Raw genomic sequence first — 27924 nt, 5'->3', positions numbered from 1 at the left:
TTTACACCTTCACTCAGATCTTCCTGTTTAGGCTCAAACTGACAGTCCATAAATTAGTTCTTTGGTCTACTAATCTTCATATCCCTGTCTTCCAGTGCTTTTCTCCATTGTCCAGATCTAGTATCAGTGGGAGAATACTTAAGGAACAGCAATTTATGTATCGTAAAATTTAGACTGGCTATGGAAAAGGACAAAGAACGATCAAGAGTTAAATTAATTAATTTGGGGAAAGCCACCTTTAACGGGGCAAGAAAGGAACTGGGCTGAATAAACTGGAGTCAGGCAAAACAGTAGCTGAACTGTTTTTTTTTCAATTCATTTTATGGGATGCGGACTTCACTGGTTAGGCCAGCATTTGTTGCCCATCCCTAATTGTCTTGAGAAGGTGATGGTGAGATGCCTTCTTGATCTGCTGCAGTCCATGTGGTAGTGATAGTACACCACTGTGCTAGTAGCTGTAGGAGGGAGTTCCAGGATTTTGACCTAGTGACAATGAAAGACAGTGGGCTACCTTCAAGGGAGAGAGTTCAGGTGGTCATTTCCTCAAAAGGGAAAGGTAAGGCCAACAAATCCTGAGTTCCCTGCATAAAAATTAAGATTGGGAAGAAAAACCTATATCAAGTAGAAAATACAATTGAAAACTAGGCTGAATACAGAAGGTTCAACGGGGAGGTGCAAAAGCAAATAAGGAAAGCAAGGAGGGAGTAGGAGAAGAGACTTGCAGCTAACATAAAAGGTAATTACAATGTCTTCTATTGGCCTATAAGTACATAAATAGTAACAAGGGGATAAAAGGAGCTGATTAGGGACTAAACGGGATTTATGCCACCACCAACGTACAGTTGTAGCAGTGTGAACCATCTACAAAATGCCTGCAGGAACTCACCAAAACCTCTTAGACAGCACCTTCCAAACCCATGACTACTAACATCTAAAAGAAGAAGGGTTGCAAACACATGAAAACACCATCATCTGGAAGTTCCCCACCAAACCACTCACCATTCTGACTTGGAAATATATTGCTGTTCCTTCACTTTGTTGGGTTAAAATCCTGCAACTCCCTCCGTAACAACACTGTGGCTTTATGTGCACCAAATGGACTGCAGCAGTTCAACAAGACAGCTCACCACCACCTTCTCAAGAGAAATTAGGGATGGACGATAAATGCTGGCCTAGCCAGCGAAGCCCACATCCACTGAATGAATAACAAAATAGTTAGATAGCATAACTGAGGTATTAAATTAATACTTTGCATCTGCCTTTACCAAGGAAGAAGATACCACTCAGGCCATGGTGAAAGAGTAGGTAATTCAGACACTAGTAGGATTGAAAATTGATGAGGAGGAAGTATTGAATAGATTATCTGTGCAAAAGTTGTTACGGCACCAGGATTGGATGAGATGCATTCAAAGACACTGAGGGAAATGAGAATGGAAATTGTGGAAGCAATGGCCATAATCTTTTATTCTGACATGATGAGCATTTCTGGCATTTTGTTTTTTTTCATATTTCCGGTATCAGCAGTATTTTGCTTTTGTGTTGCCTGTATAAATATCGCTTTTCTGTGATCAATAATTTGATGTTGCAAGAACCACCAAGAGAAAAACAATAAAGAAAAGAGAAAAAAAATGGAGAAAGACCAGAAGGCTTCTGAGAGGCACTTGCCACATCTTGTTGAGAGTACAGTTACCTGTATCTTCTCTCAACCTCTCATTGCCAGACCTTGGATTTAAATGCTTCACAGCACATTCTAAAAGACGTGCCAAAAAATGCACCTGTAATCTTTTCCATACCTGTTAGGCAACATGTTCCTAATTTTCAATTTAGAGCACAAAACCCTAACCTAAATCAATACGCTCTTCACTTTCAGTTACATTCATTATCATTTTTCTAAAAATCTGAACTGTTGAACTTCAGGACGCAACAGAAAATGCTTTATTAACTCTTAATATTTAGATATGCATTAACAACAATTGCGGCATGGTGGCAAAGTCGTTAGCACTGCTTCCTCACAGTCCCAGAGACCCAGTTCAATTCCACCTTGGGAAACTTACTGTGTGGAGTTTACGCATTTTTACCGTGTCTGGTGGGTTTTCTCCAGGTCATCCGGTTTCTTCCCACAGTCCAAAGATGAGCAGGTTAGGTGGATTGGCTATGCTAAATTGCCCCTACGTGGGATTACAGGGATAGGGTGAGAGATTGGGCCTAGGTAAGGTGCTCTTTCAGAGGGCCGTTGCAGACTCGATTGGCCGAATGGCCTCCTTCTGCCACGTAGGGATTCTATGATTCTAACTAACCTTTGAGGTGCCCATCTCAAAATGTTAAACTGAGATTGCTTGTGAAGACCCGCAAGGATACATATACCGGATTTCCTGCAGGTACCAGCATTTATACTTAAATATCCCAATCCCTTGTCCACCAGTATTGTAGCCATGATGTGGGGATGCTGGCGTTGGACTGGGGTGAGCACGGTAAGAAGTTTTACAACACCAGTTTAAAGCCCAACAGGTTGGTTTCGAATCACTAGCTTTCGGAGCACAGCTCCTTCCTCAAGTGAATGAAGAGATGGGTTCCAGAAACATATATATATAAACAAAGTCAATGATGCAAGACGATACTTTGAATGAGCGTCTTTGCAGGTAATTAAGTCTTTACAGGTCCAGATGGAGCAACTGGAGATAATCACAGGTTAAAGAGGTGTGAATTGTCTCAAGCCCAGACCAGATGGTGGGGGGGCGAATGTAATACGACATGAACCCAAGGTCTCGGTTGAGGCTGTACTCATGGGTGTGGAACTTGGCTATAAGTTTCTGCTTGGCGATTCTGCGTTGTCACGCGTAGGCCGCCTTGGAGAACGCTTACCCGAAGATCAGAGGCTGAATACCCTTGACTGCTGAAGTGTTCCCCGACTGAAGGGAACATTCCTGCCTGCCGATTGTCACATGACATCACCATGAACGGACATCGCGCGACAATCGCCAGGCAGGAATGTTCCCGTTCAGTCGGGGATCACTTCAGCAGTCAAGGGTATTCAGCCTCTGATCTTCAGGTAAGCATTTTCCAAGGCGGCCTTCAGGACGCGTGACAACGCAGAATCGCCGAGCAGAAACGTGTAGCTAAGTTCTGCACACATGAGTACGGCCTCAACCGAGACCTTGGATTCATGTTGCATTCCATTCACCCCCCACCATCTGGCCTGGGGTTGTGACATCCTACCAACTGTCCTGGCTTGAGACAATTCACACCGCTTTAACCTGTGATTATCTCCAGTTGCTCTGTCTGGACCTGTAAAGACTTGATTACCTGCAAAGACTCTCATTCTAAGTATCATCTTGCATCATTGACTTTGTCTATAGATATGTTTCTGGAACCCATCTCTTAAGGAGCTGTGCTCCAAAAGCTAGTGATTCAAAACAAACCTGTTGGACTTTAACTTGGTGTTGTAAGACTTCTTACCAGAATTGTAGATCAACTCTTTGCTAGGTCTACAAATCTGCAACCCTCTGGGTTTTTTTTATGTCCAGTTACCTTAAATCTGTGACCTCTGTTTGCCAACTCTTCAGCCACCAGAAACAGTTTGTCCTTATTTACCTAATAATACCATTTGTGGTTTAAACATCTCTGTTAAATCAACTCTTAACTTTCTTTGCTCTAAGGAGAAGAACCCCAGCTTTTTTCAATCTCCCTCTTAACTGAGATTTCACATTCCTGGCATCATTAATATGTGACTGTAGAAATTTAGAATGCAAAGCATTGGCAGGAGGTACTCACAGATGTAAGATTTTTGAATAGATTATAGATGCACAACCATTCCAGTGGGTGAAGACACTCTTCAGTGTATTACTATCCCAGTGTAGACCAGAAGGCCCCAGATTCAAATCCTGGCCTACCAGTCCCAAGAACACGAGACACCAGCAAGAATCAGCATCTCCAGTGAAGGAATGAGAAAAATGGAAAAACAAGTATTTGGAAGAGTTGACTTGCGTTTTCACAATGATCAAAATCTAAATGTAGAATATGTTGAAGTTTTTAAAGCAATGTATATATTTGCAAATCTAGAAACAAATCAAAACTGCAACAATGTAGTCCGTAAGTTTAAATGTACATTTAACTTGTACTGCTTTTACTGCTGCTTCAAGTGCACATCCTGATTTAACTTGGTGGCTACACTCAACAACAAAAAAAGCCCACCCGGTCCGAATTCCCATCATTGTTCAACTCCAACTTACCTGGAGGTTCTTGGCCTTGAGGTACTTCCCTTGAAGCTCCCCATGATCTGCATTTTAATTCTGACAACTTGACCAAGCACCTGGAGCAGTTGCGCATGCGCTCTTGTGTTGCATTGTATTCTTTGCGTGCTTTCCTTGTTGTAGCCATGGGCCAGATTTAGGCCGGATGTGGCCCATTGGTCATACTTTTCCCAAACTTTTTCTAGTGGTAGAAGGTACTGTCGAAGGAACCTTAGTGAGTTGCTGCAATGGATCACGTAGATGGTACACATTGCTACCGCTGTGCACTGGGAGTGGAGGGAGTGAATGTTTAAGGTGGTAGATGGGGTGCCAATCAAGCAGGCTGCTTCATTGGGGCTGGTTTAGCACAGGGCTAAATCGCTGGCTTTGAAAGCAGACCAAGGCATGCCAGCAGCACAGTTCAATTCCCGTACCAGCCTCCCCGAACAGGCGCTGGAATGTGGCGACTAGGGGCTTTTTATAGTAACTTCATTTGAAGCCTACTTGTGACAATAAGCGATTTTCATTTCATTTTCATTTTTCATCTTGAATGCTGAGAGTTGAGCTTGAGATTTGGGTTGGAGCTGCACTCATCCAGATAAGTGGGGAATATTCCATCGCAGTCTTGTGCCGTGTAGATGGTGGGCAGTCTATGAGGAGTCAGGAGGTGAGTTCCACGCTGCAGAACTCTCAGCCTCTGACCTGTTCTTGTAGCTACAGTATTTATATGGCAGGCCCAGTTCAGTTTCTGTTCAATGGTAACTCCCAGGATGTTTTATAAGGGTGATTCAGCAATGGTAATGCCATTGAAGGTCAAGAGGAGATGGTTAGATTCTCTCTGGTCATTCAGCTGGTGCTTCTTGGCAACCCGGACAATATGTTTGGGTAATTATAACTACAAATATTTGTTATTGCCCCAATGTTTGGCAACAGAGAGCAATACTTATAAATACAGAGGCAAAGAAGTAACTAAAGTTATAAGCAAAATATTTTGGAGAAAGCAGTGGGAGTCCATGCATATTTTATTTTTCTAAGGATACAAATGAATTGCTTCTCTGACCTGGATATTTCTGAATGTAGATTTTTATTTCGGTACTTAGACAAAGGTAATACTTAAATCAGGGAATTTTCAGCAACTTTGAAACTGGTGCATCTGTGAAAGAAAGAATAGACATTAGGGCAGGATTTCTATAAGCTCCACCAAAAAAAATGGGTTTTGCTCTTCCTCCTCTCCCACCCTTTCCACACACATTGTATATTTTGTCTAATTTTCAGTGTCCTTGTAGTAGGATATAATGTGGTTGATCCAGATACCTCCAGTCACTGCTATTTGTAATTGGTCTACTCACTGAATCCATGTTAAAATCCTCAACCCAGGCTGCTCTACAAACCAGCTTACTAACATGTTTCTGCCTCTTTCCTTAACACGCAAGCCAATGAGGACCTTTGTTGGAAGGTATGTCACCTACATTCTGTGGCTTTTTCTGTGTGAATCTCTTGCCATTCAAAAATGTAAAAGTTTTATTACTGCAAAAACATGAGCAGTGCAATACAAAATTCTATCTTTATATTTAAGCATTAGTGTGATATGTCCTAAAAATTTATTGCTGCTTTTAAATTGTCACATTTATCAGTTAGTGCAATCCATTAGTGCAGCATTCTGGGGGGTTTGCAGCTCTCAGTAAGGGTCATTAGGAAACCATCATATTTGGAAAAAAACAGAATTTCAAGGACACTGGTTTAGATACACAAATCTTGCAATAGTTGGTTATAATTGGCAGTCTTTATTGAGCTCCAGCATGGCTTAATCTCAGTAGAAATGTCAAGCTGTCTATATTTTTGTTTGTAGCCTTTTTATTCTGGAGACTGTTTACATTGTTGCAGTACAGAAGGGTTTTCTTTCTAAGCTTTCATTTCTCCAAGCCACTTTTTAACAAATATCTGTATTTTTTAAAATGCAATTGCTTATTCATTTGAATAATATGAGTTTTTCATAATGTACCGTCCAAGTATATTCTGACATGCACATGAAAACATGCAATGAGAGGAACAAAGGGGAAGATGTGTCATTGGCTTTTTAAAAAAAAACTAATTTACAAGGTTTGATGGGATTTGCTGTTAAAATTAGTAAAATGTGACCAGTTACTACGATATGACCACAGATTTTTTTGATTGAGTGAAGTTCTCCAGTGGCCTAGTTGGTAAAGACATGGCTGAAAAATTCAGCAGAGGCAAGTAAATGAGGGGAGGGGAGGTTAGCTATAGTTTGTTGAAGCAACACCAGTAGAGTGGGAGCAAGGTCCATGTAGCCATGGGGAGGGGAAGAGGCGTTGAAGGTGATAGAGGAGTGGATCAGGGAGGGAGAAGCCACTTCAGATTGGCATGAGGGGAGCCAAGGGAGTTCAGTGGTGGTATCATGCTGATGATGGAGGAAAATTCATGTTGAATTCTGAAGAGCGTTAGAGCTTAAATGTCATTGCTCAAAGTTTCCAAACTTCCAAAAGGTATTTGCTAAAATTCATTTCAATTAATAATTGTGTCTTCTTGATTTTACAGGATGATATCCATGAGGATTACTGTACAGTATGCAAACGTAGTGGTCAGCTACTTCTGTGCGACACTTGCTCTCGTGTCTATCATCTGGAATGCTTAGAACCCCCTCTCAAGACCATTCCCAAGGGGGTATGGGTGTGCCCCAGGTGCCAGGAAAAGGTACAGGCTCAGCTTTTTATTCTTCAGAGAATTTGCTTATACAGATAAAATAGAACTTTAATATTGACTGAGCTGGTTAAGGAAGTGAGTATCTCAGCTGTACAAACTTAGAAAGTCCTGGGATCATTCTGTCTAAGTTAGCTGATCTCAGTTATAGTATTAAATAAATTGTAATCCTTCTATTTTTAGGAAGGAAAATGACCACAGTTCTGCTTCCAATTACAATCCAACATCCCTTGTTGGAAGCACTCCTGTGTGCATGTCAGGTGTGGATAGGGTTGGGCTCATCTGTGATGTTCTGCATGGTTGAATAGCCTGCTGAAGTATAGGCTCACACATAAAGAATGGCCACTGACATTGCCAACCTTTTCCCTTCAGGTAATTTCATAATCCCTTTTGAAAACCTTCAACTTATCCAAAGTTCTGCTGACCGTGACCGTAACCTATCACAATCACCTATCACTTCTTCGTTGCTGACCCACATTGGCACCAGTACCTCAAATTTGCAATTTTTATCCTCTTTGAAATCCCTTTGTGGCCTCGCCACTTGAACCCCCCTCTCTCTCTCTCTCTTTCCTTTAAGAATGTTTGGCTATTGACCACCCCTCTTAACCTTTTGTCTGGCTTCAAATCAAAACATTTTGGGTTTCAATTCTGTGGAGTGCTTTTTTTGTTTCAAGTTTCTCGACTTTATACATTAAAGCACTATATAAATGCAAGTTGTTGTGTTGAATCTGAACCTACGCACTGCTTCCAAAACAGCTTTAACACCCGCAGATCTTTATTCACTGCAGCAGCTGCCCCCCTAAACAAGCCTGCACTGTGTTCCCTACTTTATTATTTTGTGCACCAATGCTCATCACAGGAGATTTTTGCACTTGCTAATTACTGACTGGATCAGTGTCCTATAGTCATTAACAGTTTTGCAAACTTTATTCCCAACAAACCGAGAAAACCACATTTTGAGTGATAGTATCCAGAAAATACAAATGTAGCAAAACATTTGTGAAAGACCTGGAGCACATCGTGTTTGATGACAATTCGGATTCTGTTTGCAAAGCAGCATAAAGTCTTGATCTGTTACAATTGAAGAGGGAAAATTAACGTTGGGACGTATCTGATTAAGATCCACCTGTACAGGTGCAACTCCGAGGAGATAAAACGCTTTCTGGACGGGTTGACTTTCCCAAGGGTGAGTAGGGAGCTGGTGGGCGAGTTGGGGGCTCCAATTAGGGCCGAAGAAATATCTAAGGGCTTGAAGACGATGCAGTCGGGTAAAGCACCGGGGCCAGATGGGTTCCCGGTGGAATTTTACAAGAAATTTTCGGGGATATTAGGGCCGATGCTGGTTAAGGTTTTTAACTGGGCGAGGGATAGAGGGGTGCTGCCCCTGATGATGTCACAGGCAAGCATCTCATTAATATTGAAGCGGGACAAGAACCCGGAGCTATGTGGGTCCTATAGGCCGATCTCGTTGCTTAATATGGACGCTAAGCTGCTGGCCATGGTGTTGGCCTCCAGGATTGAAGATTGTGTGCTGGAGGGTAGGCAGTTGGTAGCCAATATAAGAAGGCTGCGTAATGTGATTATGATGCCCTCGGAGAGAAGGGAAGTTCAGGTAGTTGTGGCCATGGATGCGGAGAAGGCGTTCGACCGGCTAGAGTGGGACTATCTGTGGGTGGTGCTGGGACGGTTTGGGTTTGGTAGGGGCTTTATCGGCAGGCTGTTGTATCAAGCCCCGGAAGCCAGTGTAAGTACAAATAAGATGATCTCGGACTATTTTAGGCTGCACCGGGGACAAGACAGGGATGTCCCCTCTCCCCACTGCTGTTTGCGTTAGCCATAGAGCCGCTGGCAATTGCTCTTAGAGCTTCTAGGGGCTGGGAAGAGCTGGTTGGGGGGGGGGGGGGGGGGGGGCGGGGGGCGTAGAGCACAGGGTATCGCTGTATGTGAATGACTTACTCCTATATGTAGCAGATCCAGGGGCAGGGATGAGGTAGATTATGGCGATTCTGGGGGAATTTGGCCGGTTTTCGGGATACAAATTTAATATGACGAAGAGTGAGATGTTTGTAGTCCAGGCAAGAGGTCAGGAGGGCCAGTTGGGAGAGTTACCGTTCAGGTTAGTGGGAGACAATTTTAGATATCTGGGGATAGAAGTTACACAAGTTGAATTTTCCCCGGTTGGTTGAGCAGATGAGGGGCGAGTTTCGGAGATGGGATGCGCTCCCGCTGTCACTGGCGGGGAGGGTGCAGTCGGTTAAGATGACGATATTGCCGAGATTTTTATTTGTGTTCCAATGCCTCCCGATTTTCATCCCGCGGTCCTTTTTTAAGAGGATCAACAAAATTATTTTGGCCTTTGTTTGGGCGGGTAAGTCCCCACGGGTGAAAAAAGTGATGCTCGAGAGGAATCGGTGGGAGGGGGGCTGGCCCTGCCAAAGTTTAGTAATTATCACTGGGCGGCCAATATTGCGATGATAAGGAAGTGGGTGGTGGGGACAGGGGTGGTTTGGGAGCGGATGGAGGCAGTCTCATTCAGGGGCACCAGCTTGGGGGCACCTATAATGGCACCGTTGCAGTTCGCGCCGGTGAAATATTCTACCAGTCCCGTGGTGGTGGCGGCCCTGAGGATCTGGGGTCAGTGGACGAGGTACGTTGGCGCAGTGGGTGAATCGGTTTGGCCCCCAATATGTGACAACCATCGGTTCGCTCCTGGGAGCCTAGATGGGGGTTTCGGGTATGGCAATGGGCGGGAATTGAGAAGATGGGGGACCTATTTCTGGAAGGGAGCTTCCCCAGCTTGAGGGCGCTGGAGGAGAAGTTCGGGTTCGCAGAAGGGAATGATTTTAGATATCTTCAGGTGCGGGACTTCCTGCGCACGCAGGTATCATCCTTCCCACTCCTGCCACTAAGAGGGATTCAAGATGGGGTAGTGTCTTGAGGATGGGTGAGGGAGGGGAGCGTCTCGGACATCTACAAAGAATTAATGGGGCCGGAGGAGACGCATATAGAAGAGGTGAAGCGCAAGTGGGAGGAGGAACTGGGGGGCGAGATGGAAGATGGCCTATGGGTGGAGGCGCTAAGCAGGGTCAACGTGACCGCCACATGCGCACGGCTCAGCTTGATCCAATTTAAGGTGGTGCACCGGGTACATGACAGCGGCCCGGATGAGTAGATTTTTGGGGTGGAAGACCAGTGTGTCAGGTGTGCGGGTGGACCAGCGAACCATGTCCACATGTTCTGGGCATGCCCAAAAATTAGGGGATATTGGCAGGGGTTAGCGGATGTCATGTCCAGGGTATTGAAGACAAGCGTGGAAATGAGTCAGGGGTAGCGATCTTTGGGGTGTTGGAAGACCAGGGTGTCCAGGAGGAGAGAGAGGCGGATGCTTTGGCCTTTTCCTCCTTGGTAGCCTGGCTTGGAGGGAATCTGGGCCTCCGAAGTCAGAGGCCTGGTTAACCGACATGGCGAGCTTTCTCGGCCTGGAAAAGATCAAGTTCGCCTTGAGAGGGTCGGTGTCAGGGGGGGTGGGAGGGCGTTTAGGGTAGTATAGAGTAGGGTGTTAAATAGGCGGGCCTTGGAGGGACGGGTGTCGGCGGTTGCTTTTTGATTACTGTTCTTTGTACTCTTTGTTTTTGTACTGTGGTTGTTTATTATGCCAAAAATACCTCATTAAAAATTGTTTGTTTTTATTTTAAAAAAGAAATACAGCAGGACAGGTATTTGTGGAGAGCAAGAAAGTTAATGTTTCCATTGTAATCCTTAATCAGAGGTAGAAAAAGGACAATCATTTAAAACATACTCAAAACAGGTTGGAGGGGAAATTTAAAAAAGCATACCCATCATATGACTCTGAATCAGTTAAAACAAATGCAGATAGTTTGATATATACTTATATCAGGTGAAGGGAAGAAGTATAATAATTGTGTTATCTGAGACAATTGAAGATAAGTGGGTTAGGAGAGGCTAAAAGCTTGAGAAGAAGAAAAAAATGAGTCACCAAGGGAACAGATTCATTCTAGCATGGTGTTCTGAGACAGGATTTCCCACCACACAGCCAACCTCTTCCTTCTAATAACTGACCCATTTCACATTGCCAGCATTCACTATGGTCAGGTAAAAGTCAGCTTTTTTAAAAATCATTTTATTCAAGCATTTTCAGATTATTTACAAAGCACAGGGCACAATGAGCCATCACCCACAAACCGTAGTCCTGATACAAAACCCCTCTATGTCCCTATCCACTTTCTAATTATAATAAAAACACAAAAGATAACCCACAACACAGTAAAACAGCCCCAATGCCCCCCCAAGCTGACATTTAGCATTCCTTAAAGAAGACGATGAACAACCTCTACCTCATGTATGGCCCACCTCCTGGGTCCCCTCAAGATGGCCACCACTATTCTCTTTCTTCGCCCCTAGCCAACTGTTCCACAATCCCTTCAGTGTCAGCAACACACCCCTCCCCCATCCTCAACATAAAAGGTTCTGCCTCCCAGGCCCACCATCCCCACCCTTGCCACAAACAAAAAGGAGCAACATAGCCCAAAAACCCAAGTCGCCCCCTCCTCCCTCTTCGGCTTTTTCCCCCACTTCACTTCTGTTAACTAGCCTACCTGTCACCCCCACCTAGGCAAAAGACCAATGTCCTCTCTGCCAAAGCACATTTCCACCCACCCAACCCCCACACCAAATAAAGCCCCACATATTTTTAAATTACAAACATCACTCCCCCAATACTGGGATGCAAAAAAGTTACAAAACATTACATTTCCATAATTAACTATAGAGTAAAAAAAAACCATAACCACATGCGAAAACTTACAGGCCCCACCCTGTCAAGCACAGCACCTCCAGTCCGTTACACAGGTGAACCCAACAAATAGCCAATGCTCTCAAACATTCCCCCAATTCATGGTCCCTTAAAACCTTGTTCATCTCCTCCGGCGCGTCAAAGTATTGCTCCTGTCCTCCATACGTGACCCACAGACGCGCAGGGTATAGCCGCCTTGACCCTATTAAACCTGGCCCACCACTTTGCCAGCTCCGCTCCCAAGTCTCGGCAGATATGGACTGTATGGCCTTCGCAACTGCATTCGTGTGTCACCTTCGCCCACTTCAGAATTCTCTCCTTATCCAAGTACCGATGCAGTCTCACAATGATTGCCCTCAGCAGCTCTCCCACTTTCAGCTTCCTCTTCATCAGCTGTGTGACAGTCAAAGATACCCTCCCCCACCAACTTCTCAAACATCTTGGCCACACACTTTGTGCCTGTGTTCCCATGATCCCTTCAGGTATCCCCAAGATCCTCAGGTTCTACCACCTCGAACGATTCTCCAGGTCATCGACCTTCTCCCTCAACTTTTTCTGACCCACCGCCAATTTCAACATTTCAGGCTCTAACAAGATATTACAATCCTCATGGTCAGCCACCATCTAACCACCCTCTGGTTCGCACATCGTGCGCCTCCAGCTTCTGCTCCACTCACTCCAGGGCAGCCAGAATCGGCTCTGCCACTTTGGCCAGATCCTCTGAAGCCGCCTTCCTTTGCTGCTTAAACACAGCCGCCAGGAATTCCACCAACTGCTCCGTTGTGCAGATAGCGATGCCACAGGTCCCTCCCCATCCTTTCCCCTGCTACGCCACGTGAGTCCTCCTGGCAGAATAGTGCCCTTATTTGTCTCACTCCTTGTTTGGTAATTCTTTGACATTATCCACCGAAGGAAAATACCTTCAACTTTGATATTCCCACTTTTTCCACCAAGAGTCCCGCAAACCAGGAAAAAAGGGCCAAAGAATCTAACCTCCAGCAGGAGCCACCTTGGGTGCGATCACGCCCTCTGTGGCCGCCACCAGAAGTCGGGAAAAATACGCTTAATTAAGACCTTGTATTGACCCTTAATGTCCAATAGGAAGATAAGATGCTGTTCCTGAAGCTGTGTGTAATTTCTTTGGAACATCGTAGAAGTCCAATGATAAAGAAGTCAGTATGGGTGTAGACATTGCAAGTGATGGGGAGCTAAAAGTCACACTTGCTGACAGACTGAATGTGTTCAATAAAGTAACCACCTAAACATTAGCTTCTCCAATGTAGAGAAGAATGTGCCTTGAGTAGCAAATAGTTAAGCAGATTAAGGCAGTGCTCCCCATCTGTTTTCCAAAGGACCTCATTTAACACTTGAAAAATTAGCACTTGCCAACCTCTGTCTGCACCTAGATGGTGCACAAACATCCCAGGCCTGATCTCACATACTGCCAAACATACTTTCTACGGTTAAAGAGGGCTTTGGGCTCATTGTCTTTCCCTTGATGTTTGGCTGAATTCCTCCAGTGGGGCCCAGGGCTGCACCCCCACCTCCCCTCCCCTCTAGTCTCTGGACTGGAAAGTGTCCTCTTCACAATCTCTATTGCCGCATGGGAGGAGGGGGAGGTTATGACCCCAAATATGACTTCTGCCGCCCCATCGGGCTTTGTGACTCAGTTTGGGAATGCCTGAATTAGAGGAACTTCAGATAAATTGTTGTCTTGCACAGAATTTGAATTCCTGGACAGTGAAGTGGGAGGAGGTTAATCGGTAGACATTAAAAACTTGTATGTGCTAATCTCAGTGACGTCTCCTCTACACAGAAAAAAACTAAAATTGATTAAGTGACCATATTATTGAGCATCCTGTCACTAAATGTGACCCTTGGCTCCCTGTCACTTGCCTTAAATTCCTGGCTCAATTTCCTGTTTCATTTCCACCCCTACTCTGACCTCTTCATCCTAGGCCTTCTACACTATTCTAAAAAAGTTAAATTCAGGCTCCAGAAATGGCATTGTATCTGTTTAAAGGACCTCTGTAGCCCTTTGGCCTGAAAATTTAATTTAATAATTTCAGACCTTAACTACAAATCTGCTTTCTTCAAAATGGGGATTCTAGAGATGTAGGATGGAATGGAGCGAAAGAGAGCGAGGTGGAATGGAATTGTGGTGGAGTCCCTTCATGAGAATGCTGTGCGATGGCAGAAGAGGCTTGAATCATGGTGCAGGCCTGTTTTTCTTCAGACTTTTGAAAACTTCTCCTGTTTTCCTCTATTGTTGCCTCAGCTGTTTACATTTGTTCTTAATTTTACACTTCTTCTAGGATTGGAGGTCATGTGGTTCATTGGGTAGCATCCCTGCCTTTGTTAGGAGCTCTGGGTTTGAGTCTCATCCCAACTGGAAGGTGAATTTGTAATATGGCCAATTATGTTGATTGTCAACCTGCAAATTCTTCCAACACACGGTAGTGGTAGGTGGTAAGGGCAGGAAAGATTCTTGGTCAGCCATGTGATAGAAAGAAAGTTGGTCCTCTAACATCGCTATCCATAGTTCTGGACTGCAACATGCATGTAAAAGTGCATATTGCCACAGCAACTCAGGACTCCCTGAGGTGATCTCTAACACACCACCACCACAATTCCCATCATCTGATGGAAAGATTATCTCAGTTATCCAACATTCTTGTTATCTTTCAGCAGATCGCAGGTTTATTCCTTGATCAGAGATGTTTTTCCTCTCTCCTTTATTTTGGGGCTGGTTTAGCTTACTTGGCTAAACAGCTGGTTTGTGATACTGAGCAAGGCCAGCAGAACGGGTTCAATTCCCATACCGGCTGAGGTTATTCATGAAGGCCCCGCCTTCTAAACCTTGCCACTACTTGAGGTGTGGTGACCCTCAGGTCAAATCACCACCAGTCAGCTCTCCCCATCAAAGAGGAAAGCAGCCTATGGTCATCTGGGACTATGGTGACTTTACCTTTACCCTCATTCTGGCTCTGTTTATGCAATAGTACATTTTGTTCTGTTCTGATGAAGGGTTACATCTACAGTTTTGACTTGCCTATTTTCTCTCTCAATGGTATCTGTTCTGATGTGCATTTCTAGCATTTACTGTTGCATAATTTCTTGTTGTGTTCAAAGATTCAGCCTAACTGTCAAATAGTGTAATGGGAAATCCTAAGAAATCACTAAGCTCATGGTCAAAACTAGTCTGGCATCTTCACAGGACCCTCCATATGGCTATGTTACTGGGTTTCCTCCTAAGTAGCCTGTCAATACTTACCCTATAATGTGTCAGCTGGAAGAACATCCCTTCTTAAACCTGGTCAGTGGAAGTTTGAAATATTATGGAAAATAGCTCAAATAGTGCTCTGAATCAGAATCTTTGAAACTTATTCTTGTTTCTTTCCTGGTATACCACCAGCTGCTGGTCAACACGCTCAATGACATTTTTCACAAATCTTGTTCACAAAGCATCTGGGCCACCATCACAAATGATTCATCTCATGGCACTACTTAAATAAGAATAGGGAGTCCTCTTATGGCCCGAATACCATGTTTGCCTCTTAACCAACACCACCAAAAATAAATGAGATTCTCATTATTCTCATTGCTAGAATGGCTACCATGTTTGCCACCGTAAGGACAGTCACTATTCTGAATTAATTCAGTGTTGCGGAAGTGCTTTGAGATGTTCCTGAAAGACCTTAAAAAAATAAAATAAAAATGGCAAATGCAAATATTTTCTTTGGGTAAGTTAGCATAGCAAGCTCTATTTTTCGGGTTAGTTTACCTTTTTATAATTTATTATTTCAAAATCCCTGAGCCGTCTTATAGATTTGTTTAAGAGTGACTAGCAAATCATTTTCTTTGGTTCAAAAAATGTATTTCTCTTGCCCATGCAGGTATTAAAGAAGGAAGATACCGTGTCATGGCCTGGAACCCTCGCTATCGTCCATTCCTATCTTGCACATAAAGCGGGTATGAAAGTATAGTGCATGTCTGATACCAGGAATGGCTTGTTAATTTGTTCATGGGACATGGGCATCACTGGCTGAGCCAGCATTTATTGCCCATCCCTCATTGCCCTTGAGGGGGCATTTAAGAGTCAACCACATTGCTGTGGTTAACATATAGGCCAGATCAGGTAAGAATGGCAGATTTCCATCCCTGAAAGAGTGAACCAGACAATTTTTACGACAATCGACAGTGGTTTCATCATTAGATGTTTAATTCCAGATTTTAATTGAATTCAAATTTCACCATCTGCAGTGGCGGGATTCGAACCTGGGTCCCAGAGCATTACCCAGGGTTTCTGATTTACTGGTCCAGTGACAATACTACTACGCCACCGCCTCCTTGGCTGATACAACATTCGATCACTGGAAAACTGCCAAGATGACCACAGTTCAAATTCGAGAGCTGACTGATTTTGCACTCCCATCTTTCCAGAAAATGGACAGATTTACATCTTGCAATCGAGACATAAAGCTTGTGACGCAGATATCTACCTTTTACAGAAACTGTTTTGAGTTTAATTTCCATTTAAACAAATGAAATAAAAAATTTGGCAATTTCTATTACAGATTGCTGATCCTTATTAGTAGTTTTACACTCTGAATATTTAGAGCAGTGAGTGTCCGGTATTGAAATGGCAGCCTGCGGTAACGGAGGAAATCCTGTGTGAGGAATTCCTTCACGTTTGGCAAAATTGAACATTCTAGTAATTTGGCTATATCATGAAGGTGTCTATTAACTGGGACTTCGCAGCTTCCAAAATGAGCATATGTTGACATGGAGAATGTGGGGAAGAAGAGGAATGCATTAAATCTGTACAAGCTTGCACTTTGATACACAAAAAAAAACTTGATTTTCATAATATTGATAGAATGATACTGGGGCTGAGAGTTGGACATTTTCTTCTTTATTTTGTATCCCAACTTTCTGTCACCATGACTGCTTTATCTAGAAGAACTGAACAATGTAGGCCACATCTACCCTCGTCACCTCTGTTCTCATTATTGACTGATCAAGGAGATGTGAACAGATGGTAACAGATCTTTTCGCTTGCTCCTCATTGCAGTTGAAAAATCCATTTTCCCATGATACTTTCTTCCAGAAAATAAATATGCTCTCCAAATAAAGGCAGATCAGCTGAATGCCAATGAAAGTTGAATCTGAATTTGGAACAATAGAAGGCAGATGAATTTGGGTAGCAGTGCTGATTTTAAATGGCTGCCGAGCCTGTAAGTGTATAAGAATTTAGTTAATATGCACAGCTGAAACCGAGATAGTATTTCCTTCATTAATTCATGTTTTTTTTAGTTCTCTCCTACAGTCAAGACCAGTGCTTCAATAATGTAATCAGTACTTTTTTAGCAAACATCTTCAACCATATGAAATTGAATCACAATATAATGTTTACTAATATTTCCTTGTAACTTTTTTATTCAAAAAATGTCCCAATGATTCTTCAGAATCACTGATCAGTATTTCAAAATTCAATTACAGATAAAGTAATTCAGTTAAATAAAACGAACCTGAGAAAAGACTAAAACTTAGTTTTTACTGGTTCCCAGGATGTGGGCATAGCTGGCGTAGCCAGCATTTTTCATCTATCCCAATTTGCAACTGAGAATGTGGTGGTGAGCTGCCTTCTTCAACCACTGCAGTCCATGAGGTGTAGGTACACCCAGAGTGCTGTTCGAGAAGGAATTCCAGGACTTTGATCCAGTGACAGTGAAGGAACAACAATATAGTACCAAGTCAGGATGGTGTGTGGCCTGGAGGGAAACTTGCAGATGGTGGTGTTTTTCTAGGTGGTAAAGGTCACAGGTTTGGAAGGTGCTGTAGAAGGAACATTGGTGAGTTGCTGCAATGTATCTTGTGTGTGGTACATACAGATGTCACTGCATCGGTGGTGGAGGGGAATGAATGATGAAGGTGCTGGATGGGGTGCCAATCAAACCGGATGCATTGTTCTGAATGGTGTCAAACTTCTTGTAGATGGTGGACAGACTTTGGGAAGCTGGGCGGTGAGTTACTCTCTTGTAGCCATCCCCCACCCAGAATGTTGGACTGACTATCTGATCTAAATGTCTCTGCGACACTGCACTAAAACAGAAGTGGTTTGTAATTACGTGTAGCTGCTGTCATGTGAGAGTACCTTTGAGAAATGTGTGTTTATTACTGCAGTGATGTCAGAGAGTGGGTGGAGCTGGGCTTTTTGCCAGCTTTTTACTTTCGTTTTAGGCTGTTTGCTGCAGGGTGTGTTTTAGTTTCGTTTTCAGAGCTGAAGAGCTGCAGTCACAGCCAGAAGGTATATTAGAGTCTCTCTGTAATCTAAAAACTATAAATCGATCCTGGTGATTTAAAACTAATAACAGTTGTGACTTTAACCTGATGTGCTTCTGGTAAAAGGTGTTTTAAGTCTTATGGATGTTAAAAGGAAAGCTTAAAGGATTACTTAGTGTTGTACTCTTTGGGGGTTGTATTTGAATTAATGGTTGCTAAGATGTTCACTGGATGTTTTAAAAAGGTTAACTTGAGTTCATAGAATAAACATTGTTTTGCTTTAAAAAATACTTTTCCATTTCTGCTGTACCACACCTGTAGAGTGGGCCGTGTGCTCCCCATACCACAATCTATTAAAGGTTGTGGGTCAGGTGAAAGCCATGATCCACTTTGGGGTTGTCTCAACCCTGGCCCATAACAAATTGGGGGTTCGACCGGGGTATCTATTGGATTGGCTTAGTGAACTTAAAGACAGTGAGGGGTGAGCATATTGTGGTTGCTTTTCAGGTGTGGTGTTATAGTTTTAAGTAGGGAGTGTGTTGTGGACAATGGCTCTTTCAGAGGCTCAGAAGTTTTTGGGGGTGGAGACGGTCACACGCAGTACCTTACGGACAGAGACTAAAAGCAGACATAGATTTGGCAAAAACATTACAGTTAACATTACCTGACAAAATGCGAAAAGCTGAGGTCATTATGGCGGTGGCTAAGCATTTAAAGTTGCCTGAGATACAGTTTGACTAATTGGAAATGGCAAAAATTCAGTTACAAATTAAACAAATGGAACATGGGAAAGAATTAAAGCAGCTTGAATACGAAAGAGAGAGAGAGGAAAAGAAAGAGAGAGAGAAGAAAAGAGAACAGAAAGAATAGCCCCAGCAGAACAAAAATAAAGAGAAAGAGAGGTACAGATCAGGGAAAAAGATAAAGTGAGAGAGTTTGAACTTCAGAAAATGGCCATGAAACATGACAGTCAGTTAAAATTGGCAGGCATAAAGGGAAACGTACAGTTGGATGATAGTGATGAGGATAGTGAGAAAGAGCGTCAAAGTCAAAGGCTTGGTGGGAATCTATTTAAATATGTCCAAGCATTGCCAAGGTTTGACAAGAAGGAAGTGGAGGCCTTTTTCATTTCATTTGAGAAGGTAGCTAAACAAATGAAATGGCCACAGGACATGTGGGTATTACTGATTCAAACAAAGCTGATAGGTAGGGCTAGTGAAATGTTTGCATCACTACCGGAGGAGGTATCTGGGACGTATGAGGAGGTGAGAAATCCATCTTAGGTGCATATGAACTAATGCCCGAAGCTTACAGACAAAGGTTTAGAAATTTAAGCAAAGAATTTGGTCAAACATACATGGAGTTTGAAAGGTTCAAACAGAGTAATTTTGATAGGCGGATGAGGGCTTTGAAAATAGACAAAACATATGAAGCTCTCAGAGAAATTATACTTTTGAAGGAGTTAAAAAATTCAATTCCTGATGTAGTGAGAACTCATGTGGAAGAACAGAGGGTTAAAACTGCGAGATTAGCAGCAGAAATGGCAGATGATTATGAATTAGTTCAGAAATCAAAGCTTGGTTTCCGACATCGGTTTCAGCCTGTGAGGGATAGAAACTGGGGACATGAGAAATACTCGGGTGGTAAAGGTGATCTGATGGGAGATAATAAGGAGAGCGTACCTCAGATTAAAAAAGAAATCCAGGAGGGTGGAAAAGAAATGAAAAGTTTCAAATGTTTTCACTGTAATAAACTAGGTCATATAAAGCCACAGTGTTGGTGGTTGAAGAAAAGCACTAGGAAGGCTGATGTGGTGAAACAGGATAACACTGGGTTTGTTGAAGTGGTAAAGGAAAGCCCAAGTGAAGCGAAGGAGGTGCAAAAGATTGTACAGCCTGATCAAGAGGTGATTGATAAGAAGGTGCCAGATCTCTTTAAAGAATTTACTTGTGTGGGTAAAGTTTACTCGTGTATCAGGAGGAGCAGGTAAAGAAGTCACAATTTTAAGAGATACAGCCAATCTTTAATGTTAAGAGATGAGGAGTTATGTAGTCTGGGAAGAATGTTGCCAGAAAAGGTGGTAATATGTGGAATTCAGGGTAAGAGGAGTAGTGTTCCATTATATAAGGTAAGGTTGGAAAGTCCAGTGAAGAGTGGTGAAGTGGTAGTAGGAGTAATAGAGAAACTATCTTGTCCAGGAATACAGTTTATCTTGGGTAATGGTATAGCTGGATCGCAGGTGGGAGTTATGCCTACTGTGGTTGATAAGCCAGTGGAAAATCAGACAACTGAAGTGTTGAAGGACGAATATCCTGGGATTTTTCCGGATTGTGTAGTAACAAGGTCGCAAAGTCAAAGGTTAAGGCAAGAGGAGAAATCAAAGAGTGAGGATAAAGTTGACGTGCAATTATCAGAAACGCTTTTTGATCAGATAGTTGAAAAGGAACACGAGCAGATGGAGGATGAGGCAGATATTTTTAGTTCAGGAAAATTGGCAGAGTTACAACAGAAAGATGTAGAAATAAAACGAATGTATCAGAAAGCATACACAGAAGAGGAATCTGAGTATATACCACAGTGTTATTACCGTTAAAGTGATGTCTTGATGAGAAAATGGAGACCTTTACATATGCAGGTGGATGAAAAGTGGGCAGAAGTTCATCAAGTTGAAATGCCGGTAGGGTATAGAAAGGAGGTGTTGCAAGTTGCACATGAGGTACCAGTGGGAGGTCATTTGGGAATAAGGAAAACTCGAGCTAAAATCCAGAAACATTTTTATTGGCCTGGACTACATAAAGATGTAGTTACATTTTGTCAATCGTGTCACACATGTCAAGTGATAGGGAAACCTCAAGCAGTGATAAAACCAGCGCCCTTAATACCCATTCCAGCATTTGAGGAACCTTTTACATGGCTCCTAATTGATTGCGTAGGACCGCTTCCTAAATAAAAAAAGTGCGAATAAATATCTTTTGACTGTAATGGATGTGTCTACTAGATTTCTAGAGGCCATTCCAGTACGTAATATTACAGCTAAAAAGATTGTGGAGGAGTTACTTAAATTCTTTACTAGATATGGACTACCCACAGAAATACAATCGGATGAAGGATCGAATTTTACCTCAAGGTTATTCAAAGAAGTTATGGATAGCTTAGGAATAAAATAATTTAAATCAACTGCGTACCATCCAGAAGCGCAGGGAGCATTAGAAAGGTGAAATCAGACATTAAAGACAATGTTGAGGGCTTATTGTCAAGATTATCCAGAGGATTGGGATAAAGGAATTCCATTCGTACTGTTTGCAATTAGGGATGCACCTAATGAGTCAACCAAATTCAGCCCTTTTGAACTAATTTTTGGTCATGTGGTAAGAGGACCACTTAAATTGATTAAGGAAAAATTGGTGAGTGAGAAATCGGAAATTACATTATTAGATTACGTGTCACATTTTAGGGAACGATTAAATAGAGCAGGTGAATTGGCTAGACAACATTTAAAAGTTGCACAAAATGTGATGAAACGGGTATTGGATAAGAAATCCAAAGTTTGTAGTTTTGTCAGTGGAGATAAAGTTTTAATATTGTTACCTTAATATTGTTAAGGTGAACCTTTAAAAGCAAGGTTTTGTGGACCTTATCAGATTGAAAGGAAATTAAGTGAGTTGAATTATGTGGTAAAAACACCAGATAGAAGGAAAACTCACCGAAGGCGTCATGTGAATATGCTTAAAGAGTACTTTGAAAGGGAAGGAGAGAAAAGGAAATTTTAATGATTCTAACTCAAAGTGACAAACCAAATCCAGATGACTGTGAATTTGACATACTTAAAATTAAATTGGTAAACGAGGATAGTCTTAAAAATTGGGATAAATTGTTGAATTACCTTCCAGAGGAAAAACGAACTGACCTGAAAGAATTATTGATATCACATGGGCATATTTGTGGAGTTAAATTGGGAAGTACTAAAATGGCTATACATGGTGTAGATGTGGAAAATGCTGTTCCAATCAAACAACATCCATATAGACTTAACCCTTTAAAATTGGCACAGGTTAACAAAGAGATTGACAGTATGCTTAAAAATGGCATAATTAAAGTGGGTTGCAGCCAATGGAGCTCGCCCATAGTGATGGTACCAAAACCAGAAGGTACCCAACGGTTGTGTGTGGACTATAGAAAGGTTAATGCAGTTACAACAACGGACTCTTATCCTATCCCACGTTGGGAGGATTGCATTGAGAAAGTGGGACAATCAGCTTTTCTTTCCAAACTGGATTTACTTAAAGGTTACTGGCAAGTACCTTTGTCCAAAAGGGCAAAGATTTCAGCTTTTGTGACTCCAGATAGTATATACCAATTCAAAGTTATGCCATTTGGCATGAAAAAGGCCCCAGCCACATTTCAACGGTTAACTAACAAAGTCGTTTCAGGATTACACAATTGTGCGGTATACATCGACGATCTGGTAATTTTCAGCCAGACATGGAAAGAACATTTACAACATCTGATGGAGTTATTCGATTGACTTCAGGAGGCGGGTTTGGTGATAAACCTAGCCAAAAGTGAATTTGGAAAAGCCCAAGTCACTTTCCTTGAGGAGCTTCCAATACCCTTAAGACGAGGGGAAATAATGCGAGTTCTTGGCATGAGTGGATTTGATCGAACTTTTGTGAATAAGGTTTGTAGCATGATTGCTCCACTGATGGACTTGCTGAAGAGATGTCGAAAGAGATGTGGACAGCGGAGTGCCAACAGGCATTTTACTGCCTGAAAGCTGTGATCACCAATGCTCCTGTGTTGGAGAATTGCAAAGGACTCTGTCATCAGATTGAACTAAAGTATCTGACTTTAACGAGAAATGCCAAGGCATGGAGAAATGGACGGATCGTGCACGGACCTTCTTGTTCAAAGAGACTGTTAGTCGAGTAGGATTTCAGTTGGAGGAAGGACAACGAAAAAAAAATGGACTATATTATTATACCTGTTTGCGTGTGTTTTTTTAAAAACGATTAAGTATATTTACTGTGTGCATTTCTTGAAGGATGGTGAAAAATGAAACCATCTTGAAGTTGATGGTTTATTTTTTTTCTTGGGGGGAGGTGTCATGTGAGAGTACCTTTAAGAAATGGGTGTTTATAAATAGCTGTGTATATAAGTATCTGTAGTGAATGTACCTTAAAGAAATGGATGTTTATTATTGCAGTGATATCAGAGTGGGTGGAGCTGGGCTGTCTGTCAGCTTTTTAGTTTTGTTTTAGGCTGTTTGCTGCAGGGTGTGTTTTAGTTTCATTTTCAGAGCTGGATAGCTGCAGTCACATCCAGAAGGTGTATTAGAGTCTGTAATCTAAAGACTAAATCGATCCTGGTGATTTAAAACTAATAACAGTAGTGACTTTAACCTGATGTGCTTCTGGTAAAAGGTGTGTTAAGTCTTATGGATGTTAAAAGGAAAGCTTAAAGGATTACTTAGTGTTGTATTCTTTGGGCGTTGTATTTGAATTAATGGTTGCTAAGATGTTCACTGGATGTTTTAACCAGGTTAACTTGAGTTCATAGAATAAACATTGTTTTGCTATAAAAAATACTTTTCCATTTCTGCTGCACCACACCTGTAGAATGGGCCATATGCTCCCCATACCACAATCTATTAAAAGTTGTGGATCAGGTGAACTCCATGATGCACTTTTGGGTTCTCTAGACCCTGGCCCATAACACTGCTAAACATAAAATGTCATATTCAAATTATTTGGTTTATAAAACTGCGTTTTAAATTATTACTACTTTCACAGTGAAAGAAGAGGAGAAGAGAAAGCTGTTAAAACGAGGGAGCGAGTTAAAGAGTGAACATGAACAGCTGGAGTTGAAGGACAGACTGCTCAGTAATGCTGTCACGGTAAGATTACATAACTAACAGTCCCTTACGTATTGGTTGTAGTCGGGTGATTAGAGAATTTCTTATGTATTTGTTCCTTCTCTTTTCTTTCTCTTTCCCATTTCTTTCTTTCTTCACTGTTCAGTAATATAGGATGGCATCACCCATTTCTTAATGCAGATGGGAAATAAATGCTGGCCTAGCAAGCAATGCCCACATGCATAAATTTAAAAAATGAAATCAGTACCTTGAGAAATAAAGTCGAACATGTGTATTTGCATAATGAGACTGGTCCTATTAATTAATGTTTTTTTTTTACTCCCCTCCGTCTCCCTCCATACTTACCCCACAGACCCTTATTCTCATGAGACCTTTACATCCAGTGGCCTGTCAGGAAAGTGATTAAACTTTGGTAATGAAGACAAGTTCCAGTGCCATGACAATTATAGTTCATCAAGCCTGCAGCCACCTAGTTGGAAGTTCAAAATTGACTTCTGGTTCTTTGAAACACATTTTTATTCCAATAAACAAATTTTTAAAAATCATTTATGACTGAAAAACTTTGCAAGATTAATTTAACAGGACAAAAAAATACTCTTCCGTCCTCTTGCTGAGCTTACTTGAAGATACACATGTGTATAGCTATAGATGGGATGCTGGATGAAAGGAATTCAAACTATTTGGAGAGATATACAGTATAATTTGTGGAAGTCTTTAAAGACTGCAATAAAATAGTTCTGTAAGATTCTGTTCTAATTGCAAGGTTTCCAGATATAGAACAGCAGGCTATGCTCTGTTGCTGTGTTCCAGTATGATGGGCTGCTATCAAAAGTAGGTGTGGAACAAGCCAATGAAAGAAAATAAATAAAATTGCTTGCGATTCAGCTCAGTGAATAGTAATGCAACCTTTTAAAAAAAATAAGTCCCACAACTTGAATTTGTGCATTCTTAAGGTATATAATTATATTAAAATTTCAAAAAGATGAAATAACATTTCAACAATACAGCCCTAGTTCCCTTGTCAAAAGTAGATTGTAAGAGAAGACTAAGTAATATTGGTGCAGAACAAAAAAAATGGTTCTTTATCAACATTTGAGGGCTTTGAAATTATGAATGGTAAAAATTGTTTCCACTGTTTTGAAAATTGGTAACGAGGAGAAGTAGACTCAAGATTAGGAAATTGGATATTTTGTTTCAAAAAGCATAAAGGAGAGTTCAGAGAATTCAGTTATCTTCACTGAAGAGTCACATTAGACTGAAAGGCTGAATGGTCTGTTCTGTAATCAGATTATAAGCTCTATATATAGACTAGAACTATGATTTGTTGAGCACCTTTTTAATCAATGCACTTTCCCAACTGAAGAGCTGTTGTCTAACTTTTATTTATTTAACAGAAATGTTTAGAATTGAAAACAAACCTCATAGCTAAACAGAAAGGAACTCAAGCCTCTCTGGAACGTGTGAAAACCCTGATTAGACTGATGCAGAGCGAGCAAGTGATCCAGGTTACAATGATGACAACCACAGCCACCTCTCGAGCATCCCCGTTGGTTTCCCTTCCATGGATCAAGCCTTCAGCTGCCGTAGGGACCGCCCCAGCCACCTTGAAGCAGCAATCGCAAGGAAAGAACTAAAGGAAATGGACAAATCCATATTTAATTACTGTCGTTTGGGAATATTTACACAATTTTATGTGTGGAAACAGTGGGGTTTGATAACTGATCGATGCAGTACAGTATGCAGAGACTGTTGGAGCAAAAAAGCACCATACAGGTAGTTTGTACCATGACTGCAATACTTTAAGCCACTACTTTGAGAGCTGAAGAGATTTTAATTTTTTTATTTTATTTTTATGTTGGCCTTAATCTACTGATTCTGGAACCAGAAAATGGCCACTGGAAAAAAAGAATTTTTAACTTCTCCAAGCAGGTGTTTTGAACACCAGTTTGCCTCATGAGAAAGAGAAGAAAACAATGGAACATACTGCAGTAGATTGACAATAAATGCAACAAAGCTGTAACATATAAAGCGTTTTCCTGTGAAATGGGGATCTGTTTTTTAGGACTGTACATTACTGTAACTAAATTCAAACATGCAAGACAATGTCTGACATATTTATTCAGGTGACGCGCAAAAAATGGTTTTATTGTGTATGTATGGTTCTTCAGAGCATTCAAACAAAGTTTAATTTTTTCAGTATTAATATAGGTAAGAAACACATATTTAAAATAATGTATGAGGTTAGTATTTAAGGTGGGATAATAAGTACAGTATTTTCCTGCTAATGCCTATGGAACATGTTTTATCAAGTATTTAAAGGATACAGATGCAAAACATTTTTTGCAACTTCTCTTATTGTTGACATTTTTGTGCAGATCACTTCTTAAACCATATCGTGGATATTTTGGGGAAGCCATGTTTTCTTTCTTTATTTTTTTTTTAAATTACTGTATTGGTTTGCCAGATTTATATTTAAAAAATGCCAAAAATGTGTTTCTTCCTCCTCTGGTACTGTATTTGTATCACAGAAAAATGACAGTTTAGCAAACCCTGGGATAGTGATGACGGTGGGGCGAGGATGGGGAATATCTGCTACACGGTACATGAAACTGCCTCAGATTCATAACAATTAATTGGCATTGAAAATGTCAATGATGGAATCAAGGGACACAAATTTTAAAAGGGTTAACAGATTTTTGTGGACCTTCTTTCCTTTCCTATTTCGTAAATGATACTCCAGTAGGCTTTGATTAATTTAGGACAGCTACTTGATCCACTAGCTAGTCTTCCTGATAATAAAGGGTCTGCACCTTGGGAGGCCACAGCTATTTGGCATGGGAAGCTTTAGGCCTGCTCTGGCAGTGCATGGTCCCTTCAACCATTTTCACAATTCCGGGAAAAACTGTGCAGTGCAATGCAAATCTATTTTATTACAGTCAACACTTCAATGAACAAGATTTTATATTCTTTTACTGGTGAACAAAAATAAAAGAGAACCACAAGTTGCTACTGGTTTAATGCCAATATGCATTCCAATGTGGCTTGCAATGTAAATGTTTCAGGTTAAATGTTTTTTGATGACTAAAGAGAACAAATTGTTCAGTTATAAAATATCAAATGGTTGAGATTTTCTTTGTGAGGGGAGTGCGGAAAGAAGTCTTGGCCTGTTAGCATAGATGTTCAAAGGAGCTGTCCAGTGGATAGTGTGCATTGAAACTGAATTCATCCTAATTCTGCCAATGTAGTTCTTTAAAAAAAAAAAATTAAAACTGAGTTGTGAAATCTGCTTGTACATGCTTTTATGAAACAATTTGTTGTCAGGTAACTGCATCCCATGCTCCAATGAAATAGATGTATTGACTTAAGGTATAGCTCCAAAGCATATCTGAACGATCAAGCCACTTAACATTTCCTTTTGCGTATCCAAGCTTTTTGAATTCTGTTCTAACTAATATTTCATTGCAGTATTACAGAAAAGACAAACACAGTTGGATATACAAATGATATCCGCTCCCAACCCTGTCTTTTTCTATATATCGATAAAAGAGGAGACTGAAAAGGACATCTACCTTGCTGACTCCTTAAACCCCTTAATTTGGAATCTCCAAATTAGATGTTCGGTGTGCCATCTTTGTTCACAGCAAGGTTCACTCTTCGCCCTTATGAAGAAGAGAACAAATATGTGTACATATGAACGCAATTGGCCCCACAGTTTCCTTTTTATTCGAGCCCACCCATGAATTGATATTTTAAGTCGCACATGCATATTGTACTTATTTTACTTCGGGCATCAATCACCTCAAAAAGCTCAAAATACTTTTTCGGACCACTCTGACATGCACCAAATTCAATGCGTGAAGATGAACTATATAACCTGCTGGTGATTTTTACTTTAATTTATCTAATGTGAAATAAATTAGCATTTTACATGTACAGGATTCTTTCAGGCTCCACTTCAAAAAGAAAAGATTACTTTTGAAATATAAATAATAAAGCTGCACTTCATA

At 41.4% G+C, this 27924-nt stretch overlaps 1 protein-coding gene across 3 annotated transcripts in view; it reads left to right on the top strand.

Moving 5' to 3' along the window:
• The window catches only part of phf21b (PHD finger protein 21B), a 266437-nt gene extending 239238 nt beyond the window's left edge, over window positions 1-27199 (top strand). For all 3 annotated transcript variants that reach the window (XM_072484536.1, XM_072484535.1, XM_072484537.1), the window contains 5 exons: window positions 5663-5685; window positions 6786-6941; window positions 15657-15732; window positions 23835-23938; window positions 25312-27199. In XM_072484536.1, coding sequence (XP_072340637.1) covers window positions 5663-5685; window positions 6786-6941; window positions 15657-15732; window positions 23835-23938; window positions 25312-25551 — 599 coding nt within the window. In that variant the 3' untranslated portion in view covers window positions 25552-27199. The remainder of the gene's footprint in view (window positions 1-5662; window positions 5686-6785; window positions 6942-15656; window positions 15733-23834; window positions 23939-25311) is intronic.
• The last annotated feature ends 725 nt before the right edge of the window (window positions 27200-27924 follow it).

The sequence above is a fragment of the Scyliorhinus torazame genome, chromosome 19 (genome assembly GCF_047496885.1).
Source record: "Scyliorhinus torazame isolate Kashiwa2021f chromosome 19, sScyTor2.1, whole genome shotgun sequence".
Classification (NCBI taxonomy): domain Eukaryota; kingdom Metazoa; phylum Chordata; class Chondrichthyes; order Carcharhiniformes; family Scyliorhinidae; genus Scyliorhinus; species Scyliorhinus torazame.
This window is presented reverse-complemented; position numbering and strand designations above follow the sequence as displayed.